General features: G+C 37.9%; 1 protein-coding gene across 4 annotated transcripts in view; it reads left to right on the top strand.

The window, feature by feature from the left end:
- The window catches only part of hdac4 (histone deacetylase 4), a 123,165-nt gene extending 108,900 nt beyond the window's left edge, over positions 1 to 14,265 (top strand). For all 4 annotated transcript variants that reach the window (XM_028022588.1, XM_028022589.1, XM_028022590.1 and 1 more), the window contains 3 exons: positions 6,377 to 6,461; positions 7,429 to 7,570; positions 8,341 to 14,265. In XM_028022588.1, coding sequence (XP_027878389.1) covers positions 6,377 to 6,461; positions 7,429 to 7,570; positions 8,341 to 8,380 — 267 coding nt within the window. In that variant the 3' untranslated portion in view covers positions 8,381 to 14,265. The remainder of the gene's footprint in view (positions 1 to 6,376; positions 6,462 to 7,428; positions 7,571 to 8,340) is intronic.
- The last annotated feature ends 682 nt before the right edge of the window (positions 14,266 to 14,947 follow it).

Below are 14,947 nucleotides of genomic sequence, written 5' to 3'. Positions count from 1 at the left end.
GAATGATTCAGATCTTCATAAACCTCTACGAGAACATAGCTGCTCACCTAAACGTGTTCGTATCTAAATAGCACTAACTAGCACAGCATTTTAGTGCTCTATTCTAAAAGTTTAACACAACAAAATGTTATTAGGCTGGAATTGGAAAACCCTTCTTTTCACCTACCATAACAAATGTAAACATGCAAGACTTTGCAGAACCCAGGAGACTTCATCAGATGAGACCAAGGCTGCTTTTACACTAGAATGGTTTGCTTGGTTCACTTGAAATGGACCAGAGTTTCTCTTATTTGGCCAGGTGTGAAAGCTCAAAACGTTGGTGCAGACCTAACAAGTGAACTCTGGTCTGCTTGAAGACATGTCTTAGTTCACTTATATGTAAACCCTCCCTTAAAGAGGGAGTGCAGTACTGCCGAGCAGAGAAAGTGAACCAAAGGGAGGAAATAACTTATGATATGTGATATAAAAATTTCTTCAGCATATTATGATGTCTTTTCCGAAAACATATGGCTATATCAACAGAGGAAAACTTGACACCTGACACAAAAATCAGCATCCTTCCATGGCCACCTCAGGAGCACTGGCAAGGACCCAGGACACTGGATTATCTCTAGCAGTGATATCCATAGTCAGTAGTCAAGAATCTATACCCTGCATGTCTTAGATCTTTCCTTAAATATATGGTTGTTCATTATCAAGCCCCTGTCTGTCTAAGTGACATGTTCAGGAGATATTTCAGTCATTGAACCAGTTGTGCAGAAGCAGCTGCATGTGAAACCTTTAGGAAACCAGCCCTGAGGACTGGAGTTGAACACACTGATGTAGTCAACTCCACTTTCTGTATGCTTATAAAAAGTTATAGGAGAAGATTTAGTGTTGCCCTGCAGACAAAAGGGGAGTTTGCATAGTATTAATAAAATATTCAAAGCAGGACTGCAACTGTCCTAGAACCTTTGCATGCATCCCTGCTCCAATACACCTGAGTCAAATAAATGGTTAATGACCAGACCTTTGCAAAATGCGCTGACATGCCAAGAAGGTAATCCAACCTTTTGATTCAGGTGTGTTGTAGGAATATATTGAACGTGAACTCCTTGTTTAAAGATTTCTTTTCACCAATGGTCAATTGTCTCAAACGTTTCCCAAGATTTCTTTGCACATCTTCACCACTGGTTACCACAGTACCTAGAGACTTATTGTAACATGGCTTCAGCTCACAACAACACTATGACATCTGGAAAGGTTTCAGAAACTCAAGAACATCTCCGAGGGGCGGTTTCTATTTGCTGTCATAGTTCTCTTCCCTGAACATCCAGTTTGAGAGACTGGTTTCTTGTTTCTTACCATACCGCCCTACAGCCAGATAATGAAATGTGCCAGAGGCTTTGCTTCTAATGTTTCAGCAGCCGGCGGGGCACCTCTACCTGCAGGAGTTTGAAGGAGGTCTCTGGGTGGTGGCCATATTGAGCTGAGAATTTGAGAATGGGCAGGAGGCAACAGGGGGCGTCCAGTCCCCCTTCCCTGCAGGGCAGCGCTCTCGCCCACATCTGAAAACGCTTACCCTCACACCTCTTCCAGCAGGGTCAGTCTGGGTCCAGGGATCAGACAGTTAAAGGAAACCGAGCAATCATTTGAAGTTGAGAAGGAGGAAACTGTCGTAATTCAGCAGCTCTGTAAACTGTTGTACCTGTGGAAGAATGAAATGGATTGAAATCAGAATGAATCCAATGTAGGTTATTATTACTCAAAATGTGCATGTGTTGAGATTAATTTCTAGATTAATTTAATGAAAATAGGTTGTGATTCAATCTTCTCCAGAGAACTTGTCTGGAGAATGTTATAGGAATTCTTTGATAAGTAAATAGCACAGCATTTTAGTGCTCCATTCTAAAGTTTTCCTGACTTGTCCAGCTGGGAACAATGATGTCAGCTGATTGAACAAAAACAGATCTTTTTGTTGTTTTTATCTTTGATTGCTAAGGGCGACAGTAAAAAAAAAAAAAAAAAAAAATCCTACTTAAAATCAGATTGAAACACCAAGAAGAAAGCATTTTTATGCTCTCCTGTAAGGTCCCCGTAATGACTCTGGAATGTTGCTGGGAAATGTCGGTGTAGAACCGAGTGAGAAGACAAGAATAAAAACTCACTCTTTTTATTTTAGTTTTGATTCACCATCTAAAGTTCTGTTTTAGCCTCAAATAGCAACTCCAAAGCTAAATTTAAACAAAAACTGTGAGTGACTACAGCCTGCCTGGGGATCCAATGGACAACAGTTTTTTTTTTAAGCATGTCCAGTAAGTGAGTTTTCCTCCAGAATAAACTTTAGTTCTTGGCTAAATGTGGGTCTGTGTGTGGTAATGCTGAGTGGGTCCAGGCATTAAACCACAGCTGGATTAACTGGTCAGCTGTGCTTTTGTTTATGCTGCATCAAACCGTCTGAGGCTCTGTATTGTCTGGGAAGTTCCTCGATCTGCAACATGCCATAATAAAAATCTCTGATCCAAACATGTGGGCTGAATGTCCTATTCTTCGTTTTACAAGAAGACAGGTGTGGTGCCATATTACTTAATGGGATTTTTGCAGTTTTAATTTAAATAGATGTGATAGGAGTTACAAAAATCATAATCTATATTATATATGTTGTTATTATGATATACATTATAAATATATTTATTATATTTAGCCTTCTTGTTAATAGCTTGTGCTCTTTCACTCCCATTCAATCTGAATGAACCACCCATATCGCTGGACATTGTTAAAATGTCATGTTAAATAGTATATTTTGTGTCTTTTTAAAATGTATTTTTAAACATCTAACTGATAGTTAGCTTTACTTTGCTTTTGTGGCAAATTTAGCAGGACACGTGTCCTCAGACATGTTCGTTTTTCCCTTTCTGTGTTGTCTTATAGTGTCTTATGTTTAAAAATACTTATTCGAACTTGATAAAATGGAACAAAAAACAAATGTCCAATACAGACCTTTTTTTCCTCTTCTCTAATGTTTAATCACCAATACTTTTTTTCTTTAAATAGCTCATGAATGATGCATTTGCAACTACGCCAGTGAACTCTGACCTCTGTACTAATTGATGATTGCTCCAGTACAGATGTCGGCCAACTCCAAACCATGGTTGTTAGCAATTATTTGATAAACAACTAGCTAATATGCTAATTGCTGCCAGCCGTCCGTGAGGTCATTAAGCGTGTTTGTTCTTCAGTTACAGTAAAATTGCTCAGCTTCACTTGTCGCCCTGTAAGCCTTACTGTTCCTCCCCCCCAAAAGAAACACAAAATCCAAGAAGAAACTTATCTGAAAAGGTCACCCGCTTTGCACAATGCATGTGATTACCTTGTTCAGTTAGCATAACATAATCAGACAATTTTAGCGGCTGCTAGCATGTACAGACGGACAAAGCGGTAAACAATGAATGCCTTGTGCACTTTTTTATTTTGCTGAACAAGTAGAATTCCTCATCTTTCCACTGTTTTGCTTTGAGCCTCCCTTAGGAATGTTTTTACCGGGCCACATTCCTCTCACTCAGCTCATGGCTTGTCTTGGTTTTGTTGGCCGAGACGTAGATATCCTCAGAGATCGGTTAAATCCAACATGTCTGACATTTTAAGACCGCGACACATTCAGTGTGCAGGTAAAAGCAGCAAAATGTGTTCCTGCTACGGATGACGTCAGGAACAAATGTAGGCTTGTTTACAATATTCCTTCATGTGTCCTTTGCTCATTCATGTGCGTCTTTACCCTACCTGCTGAGTTTGGGCCCCTGGGGTACCATGACGAGAGTCATTAAAGTTTACAAGCCGAACCCAGCTGTCAATCAAACTGACAAGTTGCCCCCGTCCAGCTCTGCTCTGAGCTGAACTCCAGCAAGCCCCGGAGAACCCCTGACCTCGCTTTGACAGGGAGCCGAGGAAAGCTGGAGCAGCATGGGCTGAACCTTTGGAGAAGTGCACTTTGACTGAAAGATTGATGATCTGAATCTCCCAATGTGGAAACATTAGGATGCTAATGATGAATCAGTCCTGCTTTCCCTCACTTAGCCACAGTCACAGGAACGTTGTGCCACTTTCATACAGCGTCCATTTCATTTGTGTCGGTTTCAAATTCATGGGTCTTTCCTACCGTTGTGTGAACAGCCTTAGAATTTATTTACTTTTCGTAAGGCACCAAATATCATAATTTAAACATCTGAGAACAACCCATTCTGCCACATATTATGTTTGTAGAGGCAGTTTGCGTTCCCAGGTGCTTGATTTTCTACACCCGTGATCTGTGTGACTGGAATCCATGAATTCAATGATTTTGATAGTGGAGTTTATTAGTATAGCACATTGCAGCAGCAAGGCAGTTCAAAGTGCTTTGCACCATAAAAACATAATGCAGTAAACAAATATGAAATAACCAATAAACATTGCTGTTGTGATTTTTTTAGGCAGACTTGTGAAGACACTATTGCAGAAATCAATGCAACTAAAAATAAATGCATGGATGAGTTTCTCTAGATCTCGCTGAGACATTAGCCTTTTTTGTTGTTGTTGACCCTCCAAGGGGTGTTTTTGTGGGCTCTAGTGTCCCTTATATGAAAGTAGGTTGACAGGAAGGGGGAAGACATGCGGCAAATGTCGCCGGGTCCGGGAGTCGAACCCGCGCCGGCCGCGTCGAGGACTCAAGGCCTCTAAATATGGGTTGCACTATCCCCTATGCCACCAAGGCACGTCCACATTAGTCTTTTAATTCTGGAAATGTTCTTCAGGTGACAGAAGGCTGACTTTGTAATTGTCTTCATGTGACTCTGAAGGTTCAGGTCGGAGTTCATCACCACACCCAGATTACAGACCTGATCACTAGTTTCTAGCTGGAATATCTGAAGCTGTGTGCTGACTCAGTTATTATCTTTGGACCAAAAGTTTATCTTCAGGTCCAAGTATAACAACTTCAGTTTTGTTTCTGTTCAGCTGGAGAAAGTTATGGAAAGTTGTGGCACCAATGCATTTCTTCAGTGCTTGGATGGGTTCTGTGTCACCTGGTGACAATGTAATGTAGAGCTGTGTATCATCTGCAGACATTACCTGTTGACACAATAAGTTCCTGTTCTTATGTAAGATCTGAATTAATTTAGTACTGGACCAGAGAGTCTGACTTAGCTCTTCGGATGCTTCAAGAGGCGCCCTGATTCTTATGGCAATAAAAAGTATGTTCAAGTTGCAGCATTAATGGGACCCTGTTATTTGAAAAAGTGTTAGTCATGTAACAAGTTACTTAAAAGAGTTGTGCATGAGCTGAATGCGTGCATACTCCTCAAGCTGATGCTGAGTGCATGATGTAGTCTGTCGTGCCACAGCAGGATTAAAGTATCCATCTCTCCCCAAAGTGCCTTGTTCCCTCGGCTCAGCGGACCCCTCCCGTATTCTATTTGCTTTAATTAAAATAAAACTCTTAGTCTTGGGCTCGGCAGACCAACCATCCCCTTTTTCTCTCTGGCATCCTGCTCTCCAAATGTCAAGCCAAACCTTTTTTTCTTCCCTTCTTTCTAACTCTGCATGTCTCCGTTTCCATGTTTCCATGTTGGCGTGCTATTCCTCTGGGGTTATGACAAAGCAGAACAGGGATGTGTGCCGTCTGAGGAGGAATGTGGAGCTGAATGAGGCTGTGTACCGAAACGGGATGTGAAAGTGTCGAACGAATCGTCGGCCAAAGGGGAAATTAAATCATTCCGGGTTAGGAAGGCACCTGGGGGAATAGCTCTGTTTGCTCTGAATTGTGGCTTGGAAGGGTTTTTTTTCATTTCTTTTTTATAGATTTAGCCGTTCTCGCCGAGGTGTATGTATGAACTGGCCATTTCCAAGTATATGCATCTGCGTATACCCATGTGCTTCCTTCGACTGGGACTCGGAACAAAGCACACAGTGTAGTTTATGTCAAAGAGTAGCAAAGCTGTCGAGGAGTGGGAAGAGGCGTGCATCTGCAGACAGGATTTTTTTTTTTATTGTGTCAGCAGCTTGAGATTGTTCCCAACCTCTTGGATTGACTTAACAGTGGGTTGTGGTCAGCATTTCAGAAATGATCCTGTAAACCGCGTTGGGACTGCATCGGGTCAAATGGGGGTTTGGAGAAAACTTTCTGAACACCTGTGGAACTCATTCACAGAGTATTTATCAAGCTGCAGCTATTATACCAACAAATAAAATGCTTGGATGTTGAGTGAGGTTCGCTGTAGATGTAGGCTGCCATCTGTTCCAGAATACATGAATGAAATTGCAGTAAAAGCACATTAAATAGTGTCAGAGTTGTCTGGTGGAGCTGGTAGAGAAATGAAAACATTAAGCCAGAAATGTTTTTAATCTAATTTTCTTTCTGTTTCAGTTGGACCCCATTCCTTACGAGGTGCTGCAGCAGAAACCAAATGCTAATGCTGTGCGCTCTATGGAGAAAGTCATCGAGGTTCAGAGTGAGTAGATCACTCACACCGCAGCCAACTGTACACATCTCTCATTTTATATCAATTTTTTTAAAATTAGGCTTTTCTAAATTGTAATGCCTCCAGATATCACCTATGAAATCACTGCTGTTGAAAGTTATTCAGTCAGTTGTTTTACAGATCACAAGGGAGAAAGCAAAGCGGCGATATTATTACCCCTTCCGGGTTGTAGTGAACAATAAAAAACAATTGAAGAACCAAAATTGTCATTGTTGGTGGGTTTTTTTTATGCACCTCTTCTTTATAAAAGCTGATCCCTTTTTAAAAAGATTTGACATTTAAAGCTTGTTTAGCCCTCTAAGTCATTCATTTTGTGCTCCACCTGGGTCATCTGTGACAGTTTTAGCAATAAAAACTGTCACACTGTCATATAAACATAAAAAAATAATGTTTATATTATTTTTTATAAAAATGCATGCCAGAGAAATCACATATATTGAGTTGTGCAAGTTTCATTCATTTATTACAGACCAAAAACATCAATCAATGATTACATAACATATTTTCTCCAAATTGTTTTATGAATGCTATTATTAACTTCAGTCTTCACCATAAGTAACAAATATTCTTGTATTTATTTCTTTTATTTATGCTTGCCATTTTAAATGCCAGTTTTAGCAAAAATGATCTGATTCTTTCTGTGTTTTTGTGAAAAATCATAACAATGGTCATTCAGCGGATACCATATTTGAGTTTTGGCAGATTTAAAAGGTGTAAAAAAATATATTCACTTAATGTAAAACAATGAAATATAGGATTTTGTCCCTTTGGCACAAAAAATGCCAAAGTGAGGAAAATATTTTACAGGTTTTTCAAATCTGTATACACTGCACTTCACATCCAAAACCTTTTAATTTATTAAACTCATGCTCATGTTCTGCAGATCTCTTCTAGATGGACAGCTTTTGCATCCCATTTTTATTTATGTTTGTTGCAGGTAAATATTGGCGCTCTCTGCAGCGTTCTGCCTCCACCCTCGGTTGGTCGTTGAATGAAGCGCTGCAGCGTGACGTGGAGGAAGCTGAAACCGTTTCAGCCATGGCTTCGTTGTCAGTCGCTAACAAGCACATTGGAAAAAGGTCTGTGGTGTGACCTCTATATGGTTCTCTGAGATCCCATTGCTTGTGTTTGTAAAGAAATCGTTGCAATTGCATGTCACTAAAACACAGTTCAGTATTATGCATTTGCTTCCTGCAAATACATACAACTTATTTCTGTTAGATAATGTTTATAACTCTGGATAATGAGATTTAATTGTTTTAAAATTAGCTTAAGGTCATATGTTCTCTGGTTAACATGGCCAGTGCAATAAATACATGAAATAACAACCTGAAAAATAAAACCAAGTTTCATCTTGACATAAGAACATATTAAAGATTATCTTGAGAAAATAAGCATTAGATCTCATTATGTCAAGATTTGTAGATTATTAAACTGTTGTTGCAACAAGACTAGTTTAGTCTTATTAAGATTATAAGACTAGTTTTGAGATATTTTTCTCAACATAATGGGGTATTAAAAATGATTTACCTTGTTAACAGCAATACTCTCAATACAAAACAAGTTTGTGATATTGGCATGTAACAAAAAGCTATTATGGTAAAATTGGCTAGAAATGTTATAATAATGAAACTGTAGTAGCAATAACAAAAGATTTCATCTCAAAATAAAGTGATAATTAGGCAGCAAAACATACTGAAGGTCTTTATATCTTAAAATTAAGAACTAATAATACTGTAAAACTACAAAACATGCCTGAAATATGATCTTAATATGAAAGATTATAAGTTCACAAAATGTTACAACGCTGTGTGTGACATTTCTCTTTTTATGGTGTTCTCTTTCTAAGGGCTGAAGAGGAGCCGATGGAAGAGGAAGCTCCCATGTAAAAAAAAAATAAACATGGTTAGCCTTTGACCACTAAGACCAGTGTTGAGCGCTGAATCGGTCCTCATCCTGGATTCCTAGTAGATTCCTTTGTTTCACCGTCGTTGGAAACGATTAGACCTTTTTCTCTCTGGTATGAAACCAGGAACTGACAAAAGTGGCTCTTGCAGAGGAACCAGACAGCAGAAGATGAGCTTACACCAGTTAGTTGCACACAGGGCGGTAGCATTAACCGTGTTGGACACAAGAGCCAGTTATTTTACAGTGACAGCCTCCAGTGCTTTTTAAAAACACTAAACTTGTACATTTTGACTGCCAGTCTGAACTGTACCAGACCTACAGCAGTCGTCTACTTCTAATGTTTTATTTGTTTGTTTTTTTGTGATTTATCAAAACCACCTTAGCTGTTGTTAATGTGACTCTGCACTAAAGGATGGGCTCCTGCTTTTTCAAGGTGTCAGCGTGTGGAATATTCTGCATTTTTCCTACGTAAAGTTACAGAAGATTCAAGGATTCAGAGAGTAACAAATGTTTGTGCCTTTTTTTGTTTTGTTTTGTTTTTTAATTAGTGGATTTTCTGTTGAGCTCCTCTTAAAGAGCTTTGCCTTAAAAATGGATTTTGGATCAAGAAATCTTCTCAGAAGTTTCTGTCCTGGCAAGACAAGAGGTGCCTGCATGTTTCCGGCACATCGACTTGAGGACGTTGGCATGTTGACCTTTATTACTCTGCTACCAGCCTACTGTCTTTCCCTCCATTTCTGCTTTTTTCTCTCCTTTTGTTACATCTTTGAAGGTAGTTCTCACCCAGAAGTAAGAGATGAGTGTAAGAAGACTTAAAAGGAGAGACTGTGATGTCTTTCTTTTTTTTACCATAAAATCTAAAATCTTCTTTATTAGACAATACTGAAGCCAAAATTATCTAGCTTCTGCTGTTTACCACACACAGACTGGCAGTGACAGTTTCTACGGTAGAATTTGTGTCACTTTTTAAAGATTATCGAGGAGTGTAATTGCTCTCGTCTGGGCCAATTTGTTTTTACCATCCCACCTGGGATTTTCCAGAGGGGTGATCTGGAGCTGCCGTTCCTCTTGCAGCTGGTTTAACATCTTTAGGTCCTTGTTAGAAGCACATCTGCTCTCCAAATGTCAGGTGCTGTTTAGCAGGTTGGTGAACATCTCAGTCTGTCCAAATACACTGAAACTCAAGTTTTTCATCATCAATATGAAGCAGCGCACACCAGGTATGATTGTTCATTATTAAGCCTGTTGAAATATTAATTGGTTTAGATATTATGTTTCCTCCCACTGTTTTTTATGCCTCTAAAAAGCAATGTCATGTGGTAAAATGATGTTACAAACAGATCAACTGGGATTCATGCCTTTAGTTGCTTCAAAGTTTTCTCAAATAGTAAGAAGCTGTAAAATGAACAGGCCAAAATGTTTTCTTGTTTAAAAGTGATGGGGAAAAAAGTATTCCTTCATTTATTCTGCTGGCTGCAATCTGTGGATAGACAATAAAATAGACTGCTACAGCAGAAACATTTGAAATCCAGGATTATGTTTAGTTTTAGGATCATAAATATGGAAATATTTTTAAATGATTATACTTCACACCTTTTAATTTCGAACACCATGCTTGGTGCAACTTTTCTGTATCAGTTTTTAATCATCCATCTTTTTGTTTCTCTTATCTTTTGGAAAAACTCCCTTCTGACATTTTTTTGTTTTTCTAATTCTCTGAACTGTGGTTGATCTGCTCAGGATTCCTGCCACCAACATCAACAAGCTCATTGGTTTTGTTGCTCTTCTGTGACCTTTGATGACTTTTCGTGTTCATTATTCACAGTTTTTCTCTGTTACTTTGTAAAGCTGACATACTTCACAACAGGTGAGGGTTCAAACTCTGTTTTGTAGTGGATGTTGTATGAAAACATTTCTGGGTTTATGGATTTTTTTGGGGGGGGTGGGTAGGGTGGGAATGTTGGGATACAGATGTTTCTACTTTGTAAAATGATGGATAATTGTGTATTTACTGTCTGTTTATAGTAGATTTATATATAAAAGAAAGTATATTATATATCTATACATACTGAACACTTTGATCTTGTTTAAAAAAACAACACTGATGGTTTCTATCGGTCGTATGTGCAGCCGACCCCTTTTAACGTTGTTACTGAAGCACCTTGGCTGTCTTTGGTCACTGTTAACGTTTCTAGCAGCGTTTTCTGTCTGTTTTACTCGTCTTTCACAAGTGATGATTTATCGCTTTTATTTATCTGATGGGTACCACAAACACTGTTACAGTATGCCTCACATATTCATGCACATATTTGTGTCATTCCATGTTTCTGATGCTGTATGTTTGTCTGTACTTGTAGGATTTCAATTTACCATTCTGAAGTTATCAGTTAGAAATTAGTTGTTTTTTTCTGCCCCATATTTTTCCACTTTCTTGTTTTTTTTTAAGCGTTAGTTTTTTTGATAGATATGAGCAGTCAGTCTTACCTGCAGAAGGCAGTGATCAGATTTTAACATTTGTAAAGTGAAGTCGATCTAAAAAGTGGAAACAAGCTCTTAAAGCTCCAGCACCTTAATGAGCCATTTTAAAACATATTCCAACTTTAATATGATGTACAATCTGAAAATATAAGATAAAATAATATATGTTGGAGAGAAAATTACCTGTAGAAATGTGCTCACCTATAAATTAGATCATTCCAATTTATTCCTCCTCTTCATTTTTTTTATTTTAGTTTGTGCTTGTAAGTAAAATCCCTCTTCAGCTGTCGAGCTGACACCTGAACATTTTTGGTATGTAAAGTTGTTCATTCCTTCCTCCACCTTGATAAAAGTCCCAGTTTTATGTGAGGAATAGTAATTCCACATCATGATGCTGTCGCCACGTCTCATTGAAGATATGGTGTTAATTTAGTGATTGTATTTTTGTGCCAAGCACATTGCAGCTCAAGTTTGCCACTAGATTCAGAGGATTTAAGCAGGTTTCAATGTTTTATTTAAGATAAAATGAATTAATAGAAATTCCCTCTGCTTCTTCAATGGCACTACTAGTGTTTGTGAGTAGTCTTATTTCTGCATTTTAAATATATATTAAAAATGCAGTGAATTTTCGTTTTTTGCTCTGCTCCTGACTGATACCTTTGCAAAAATAAAAAATAGGCCATTTTCATTGCAAAATATTTAAGCAACTCTCAGAAATATCTCACCAGGACATCTGAGCTTTATTTAAAATTCATCAGATTATTTATAATTGTTGGGAATCCTGAAATTAAATTAAAAAGAATCCTGACATTAAATTAATAAGAGGTTTGGAAAGTATTAGATATGCACATTAATGTAACTATGTTGTTTTCACCCTGATAGATTTGTTGGTTTGTCTACAGTGAAACTGATCAGGAAATATCCCAAATTAAAGGTAGAAATTTTTTTTAAAATGATAGTTACTTCCTTTTGTTGGGATACAAAAACCTAATTGACACTTTTTAGAGCCACTAGTTTTTTTTTTGTTTTTTTTTTGATGGCACAAATCCACTTTCTTCTTGACTTAGCTGTAGACTCATCTGTATGGTTGGATTCTTTATCACTTACCCAATGAGAGAGCCGTCTGCTGTAGGACGGACACTAACTGCTCATAAACTGTCCACAGAACCCCAATGATAAAACTCTGAACTGACCCTTTAAGGTTTCTAGTGTCATCCTGAAGACTGAAGGGTAAATTTGTCCTCCTGTGTGATTCACTGATTGTTTGTAATAAGTTTTCTTTTCTTACCAGAATACTTTTAAATCACTTTTGTTGATTTTGCAGGCATTAATTTCCTTTATTTGGATTTATAGCTCTCCGGTCTAAAAGACCAAAGCAGAATATTTTTTTTTTGTCTTAACTAGCAAAAACCAAAAAAATTAACTGTCAGATATAATTTTTTTACAAACGTATTACCGTGGGATAATATCTGCTGATTAGCAACATTTCAGCACAACTTCTTTTTTCTTTTGCATTTGGACTGAATGTATTTGATCTCCAGGGGCTTGAATCATGTCCAATTCTGGAAATTAAAAGCTACATGCTTAACAAGAGGAATGAAATTAATACATATTTTTATTTAACCTCTTAATAAAGTTAAATAACAGTTTAAATGTAAATAGCTTTTTATAAACTAGAAGCAGATCTGAGAGGACCTTTGCAGCAGGATGTTGGTTGACATCAGTTTTTATACGTCTCTTTACATTCCCATTTTTTAATCAAAACTCACACTGTTTTGAGCTCTTCTGTAGCTCTGGGCCTGCTTATCGAGTGCATATCGAATGTATACAGAGGTGACCGAGGTCGGGCTGGGGTGAACATGACCTCACGCTGGATCCGAGGACATCGCTGCACGCGTTGACTCACTGGAGGAGAACCTTCCCAGAACTCCTGCGGCTTTTGCTGCTGCTTTATGTTTTGGTTTCTCTAACGCAGCCAAAACTAACGCTGTCTGTCTTCACAGTTAGTCTTAAAAACAATGTCCAGTTACCGAAAAGAGAAGGAGAAAAAAAACACGACATTCCTTTTTTATTAGAGTGACCATTTATTCAGAGGCTGACCTGCTTTTATTTTGACTCTAACAGCTCAGAGAACTGAGTTCATTCGGGTGGTCTCACCGAACTTCACTTCATTCTTCTTTTCTCTCTGCATGTTGTCTGCATGTCGGTCCGTCCGTCCCAGGTCACATACCAGCACTGAAGGACATTAGTACTTTCACTGTATCCAAACTGTCTGATCGCTTTTACTTCATGTTCAGGTGGACTTTGGGTGCTTTTTACCTGTAGCATATGGAGTCATCACACCTGGAGTTGTAGAGTCAGTATCTAACCTTAGATTTGATTGTATTTATGTAGAAGCTGTTCCAGTGGGGCGCTTTGTAAACTGCAGCAACAGAAGGAGGCTTTGTTATAAATCTGTGTAAGATGTGACATTCAGAGGACATTTTTATCCTTTTTAGTGCACTTTGGTGATGATTAGGGTCTTTGTCACATCTGGACGTTTTTAAAGCTCCTTGTTACAGTCGTCTATTCCACTAAGAAACAAATCAAAAAGCCAGTTTTCTGTACATGACCACTGTGCTTCAAAAACAAGCTGTTCCAGGTTTACATATGTATAAAATGCATACTCTTTGTTTTTTTATTATTATTATTGGTTATGTTTTTGACTTGTTCTGCCGTTGTTACAGAAATAGTACATTTTTCTGGGAAAACCTTTACTCTAAAAAATTGTCTTTGACATGTATAATATAAAAGTATTCTTTTTGGACAAAGAAAACAGACTGCATTGTGTGTGTCTTTTTCTTTAAGTGATAGTTATGTTTAAAATGTGAACATCCTGAGGAACGTTCATCTCTTACACCCACATTTAAATTTTTCAGATGTCAAAGATAACCTTGGTAAATAGAAAATGCAGTTGCAAATTGTTTTCTTTAAAAGAAAAAAATCCCTGCTCCCTTTCTCTCTGTCTATTTCCCAACTGATTAATATAAACACAGACCACTAGCACTTCAAAATTCAAGAAAAAAAAAACAAAACACTTGAAGCCAATCTGGCCTTCTATAAAAAAAACAAATTGCCCCCCAAACGTACATTGGCAGCAACAACTGACAATCAGCATTTGTGAAAACTGTTGAGCGCACTATTACCGTACATCTCTTAGAGGAATTGTGGCCCACTCTTGTTTGTATTTTTCTTTTCTTTTTTTTGTACAGCTGTTAATACTGTCTTCAAGTCCATGCTTGACATTTGTTTTGTTGATCTATTTTGCATTCTTTTCAGTATTCATACTGGGATCAAATGGCTTCCTAAAGGCACAGGTTTGTTTTAAAAAAATAAAAATTTAAATCAATTCAAAGGAAGATATTTGAATTTCTGGATGAATAAGCTTCACTTTTCTGTTTCTTACTCTCTTTCAGGTTCTTCTCCCAACTATTATTCTCATGTGAATTCTTAGTAAACAGATTTAATTTCTCCACCGCAAAAAGCTTAGATGATGTTGCAACTCTTAAAGCAAAGATTATTTTTGGTACACTAAAATCACTCGGGAAATATTTAGAAAGGAAGGAAACTTAAAAGATTTTTTTCACCAAGCTGAAGGGAAGTGGTGCAAGTCCAAACAGCCTCCCGCCTACACAACTTATTGTGTCGTTTTCTTCAGTAGTTCTTGGTGTAGCGCCACCACATGGGAGGAGGGGGAACAGTTATTTTTAAAGAGTTTGGTTTGTTTGACACAACAGCTGAAAATGTAACAAATGTTGCAATTTTAGTCCCCAATCAAACTGAGTCTACTGGATTATCAGGTGTGAAAACACCTGAACTCTTTTGATCTGAAGCTTGATGAGAAGAAATGTAGTTTTTGAGTTTAACTAATTGTATAAAACTGCTTCCCCCTGTGAGACCCATAAACTGTTGTTTACATATAAAACAGAACATTTCTCCAGTAGGAAGAATTATTGGCAACACAGTAGCTGTGAACAGGATCAGCCCCACATTTGGAGAGGTCAGAGGTCAGAGCTGGTGTCCAAATAAAC

The sequence above is a fragment of the Xiphophorus couchianus genome, chromosome 7 (genome assembly GCF_001444195.1).
Source record: "Xiphophorus couchianus chromosome 7, X_couchianus-1.0, whole genome shotgun sequence".
Classification (NCBI taxonomy): Eukaryota; Metazoa; Chordata; class Actinopteri; order Cyprinodontiformes; family Poeciliidae; genus Xiphophorus; species Xiphophorus couchianus.
This window is presented reverse-complemented; position numbering and strand designations above follow the sequence as displayed.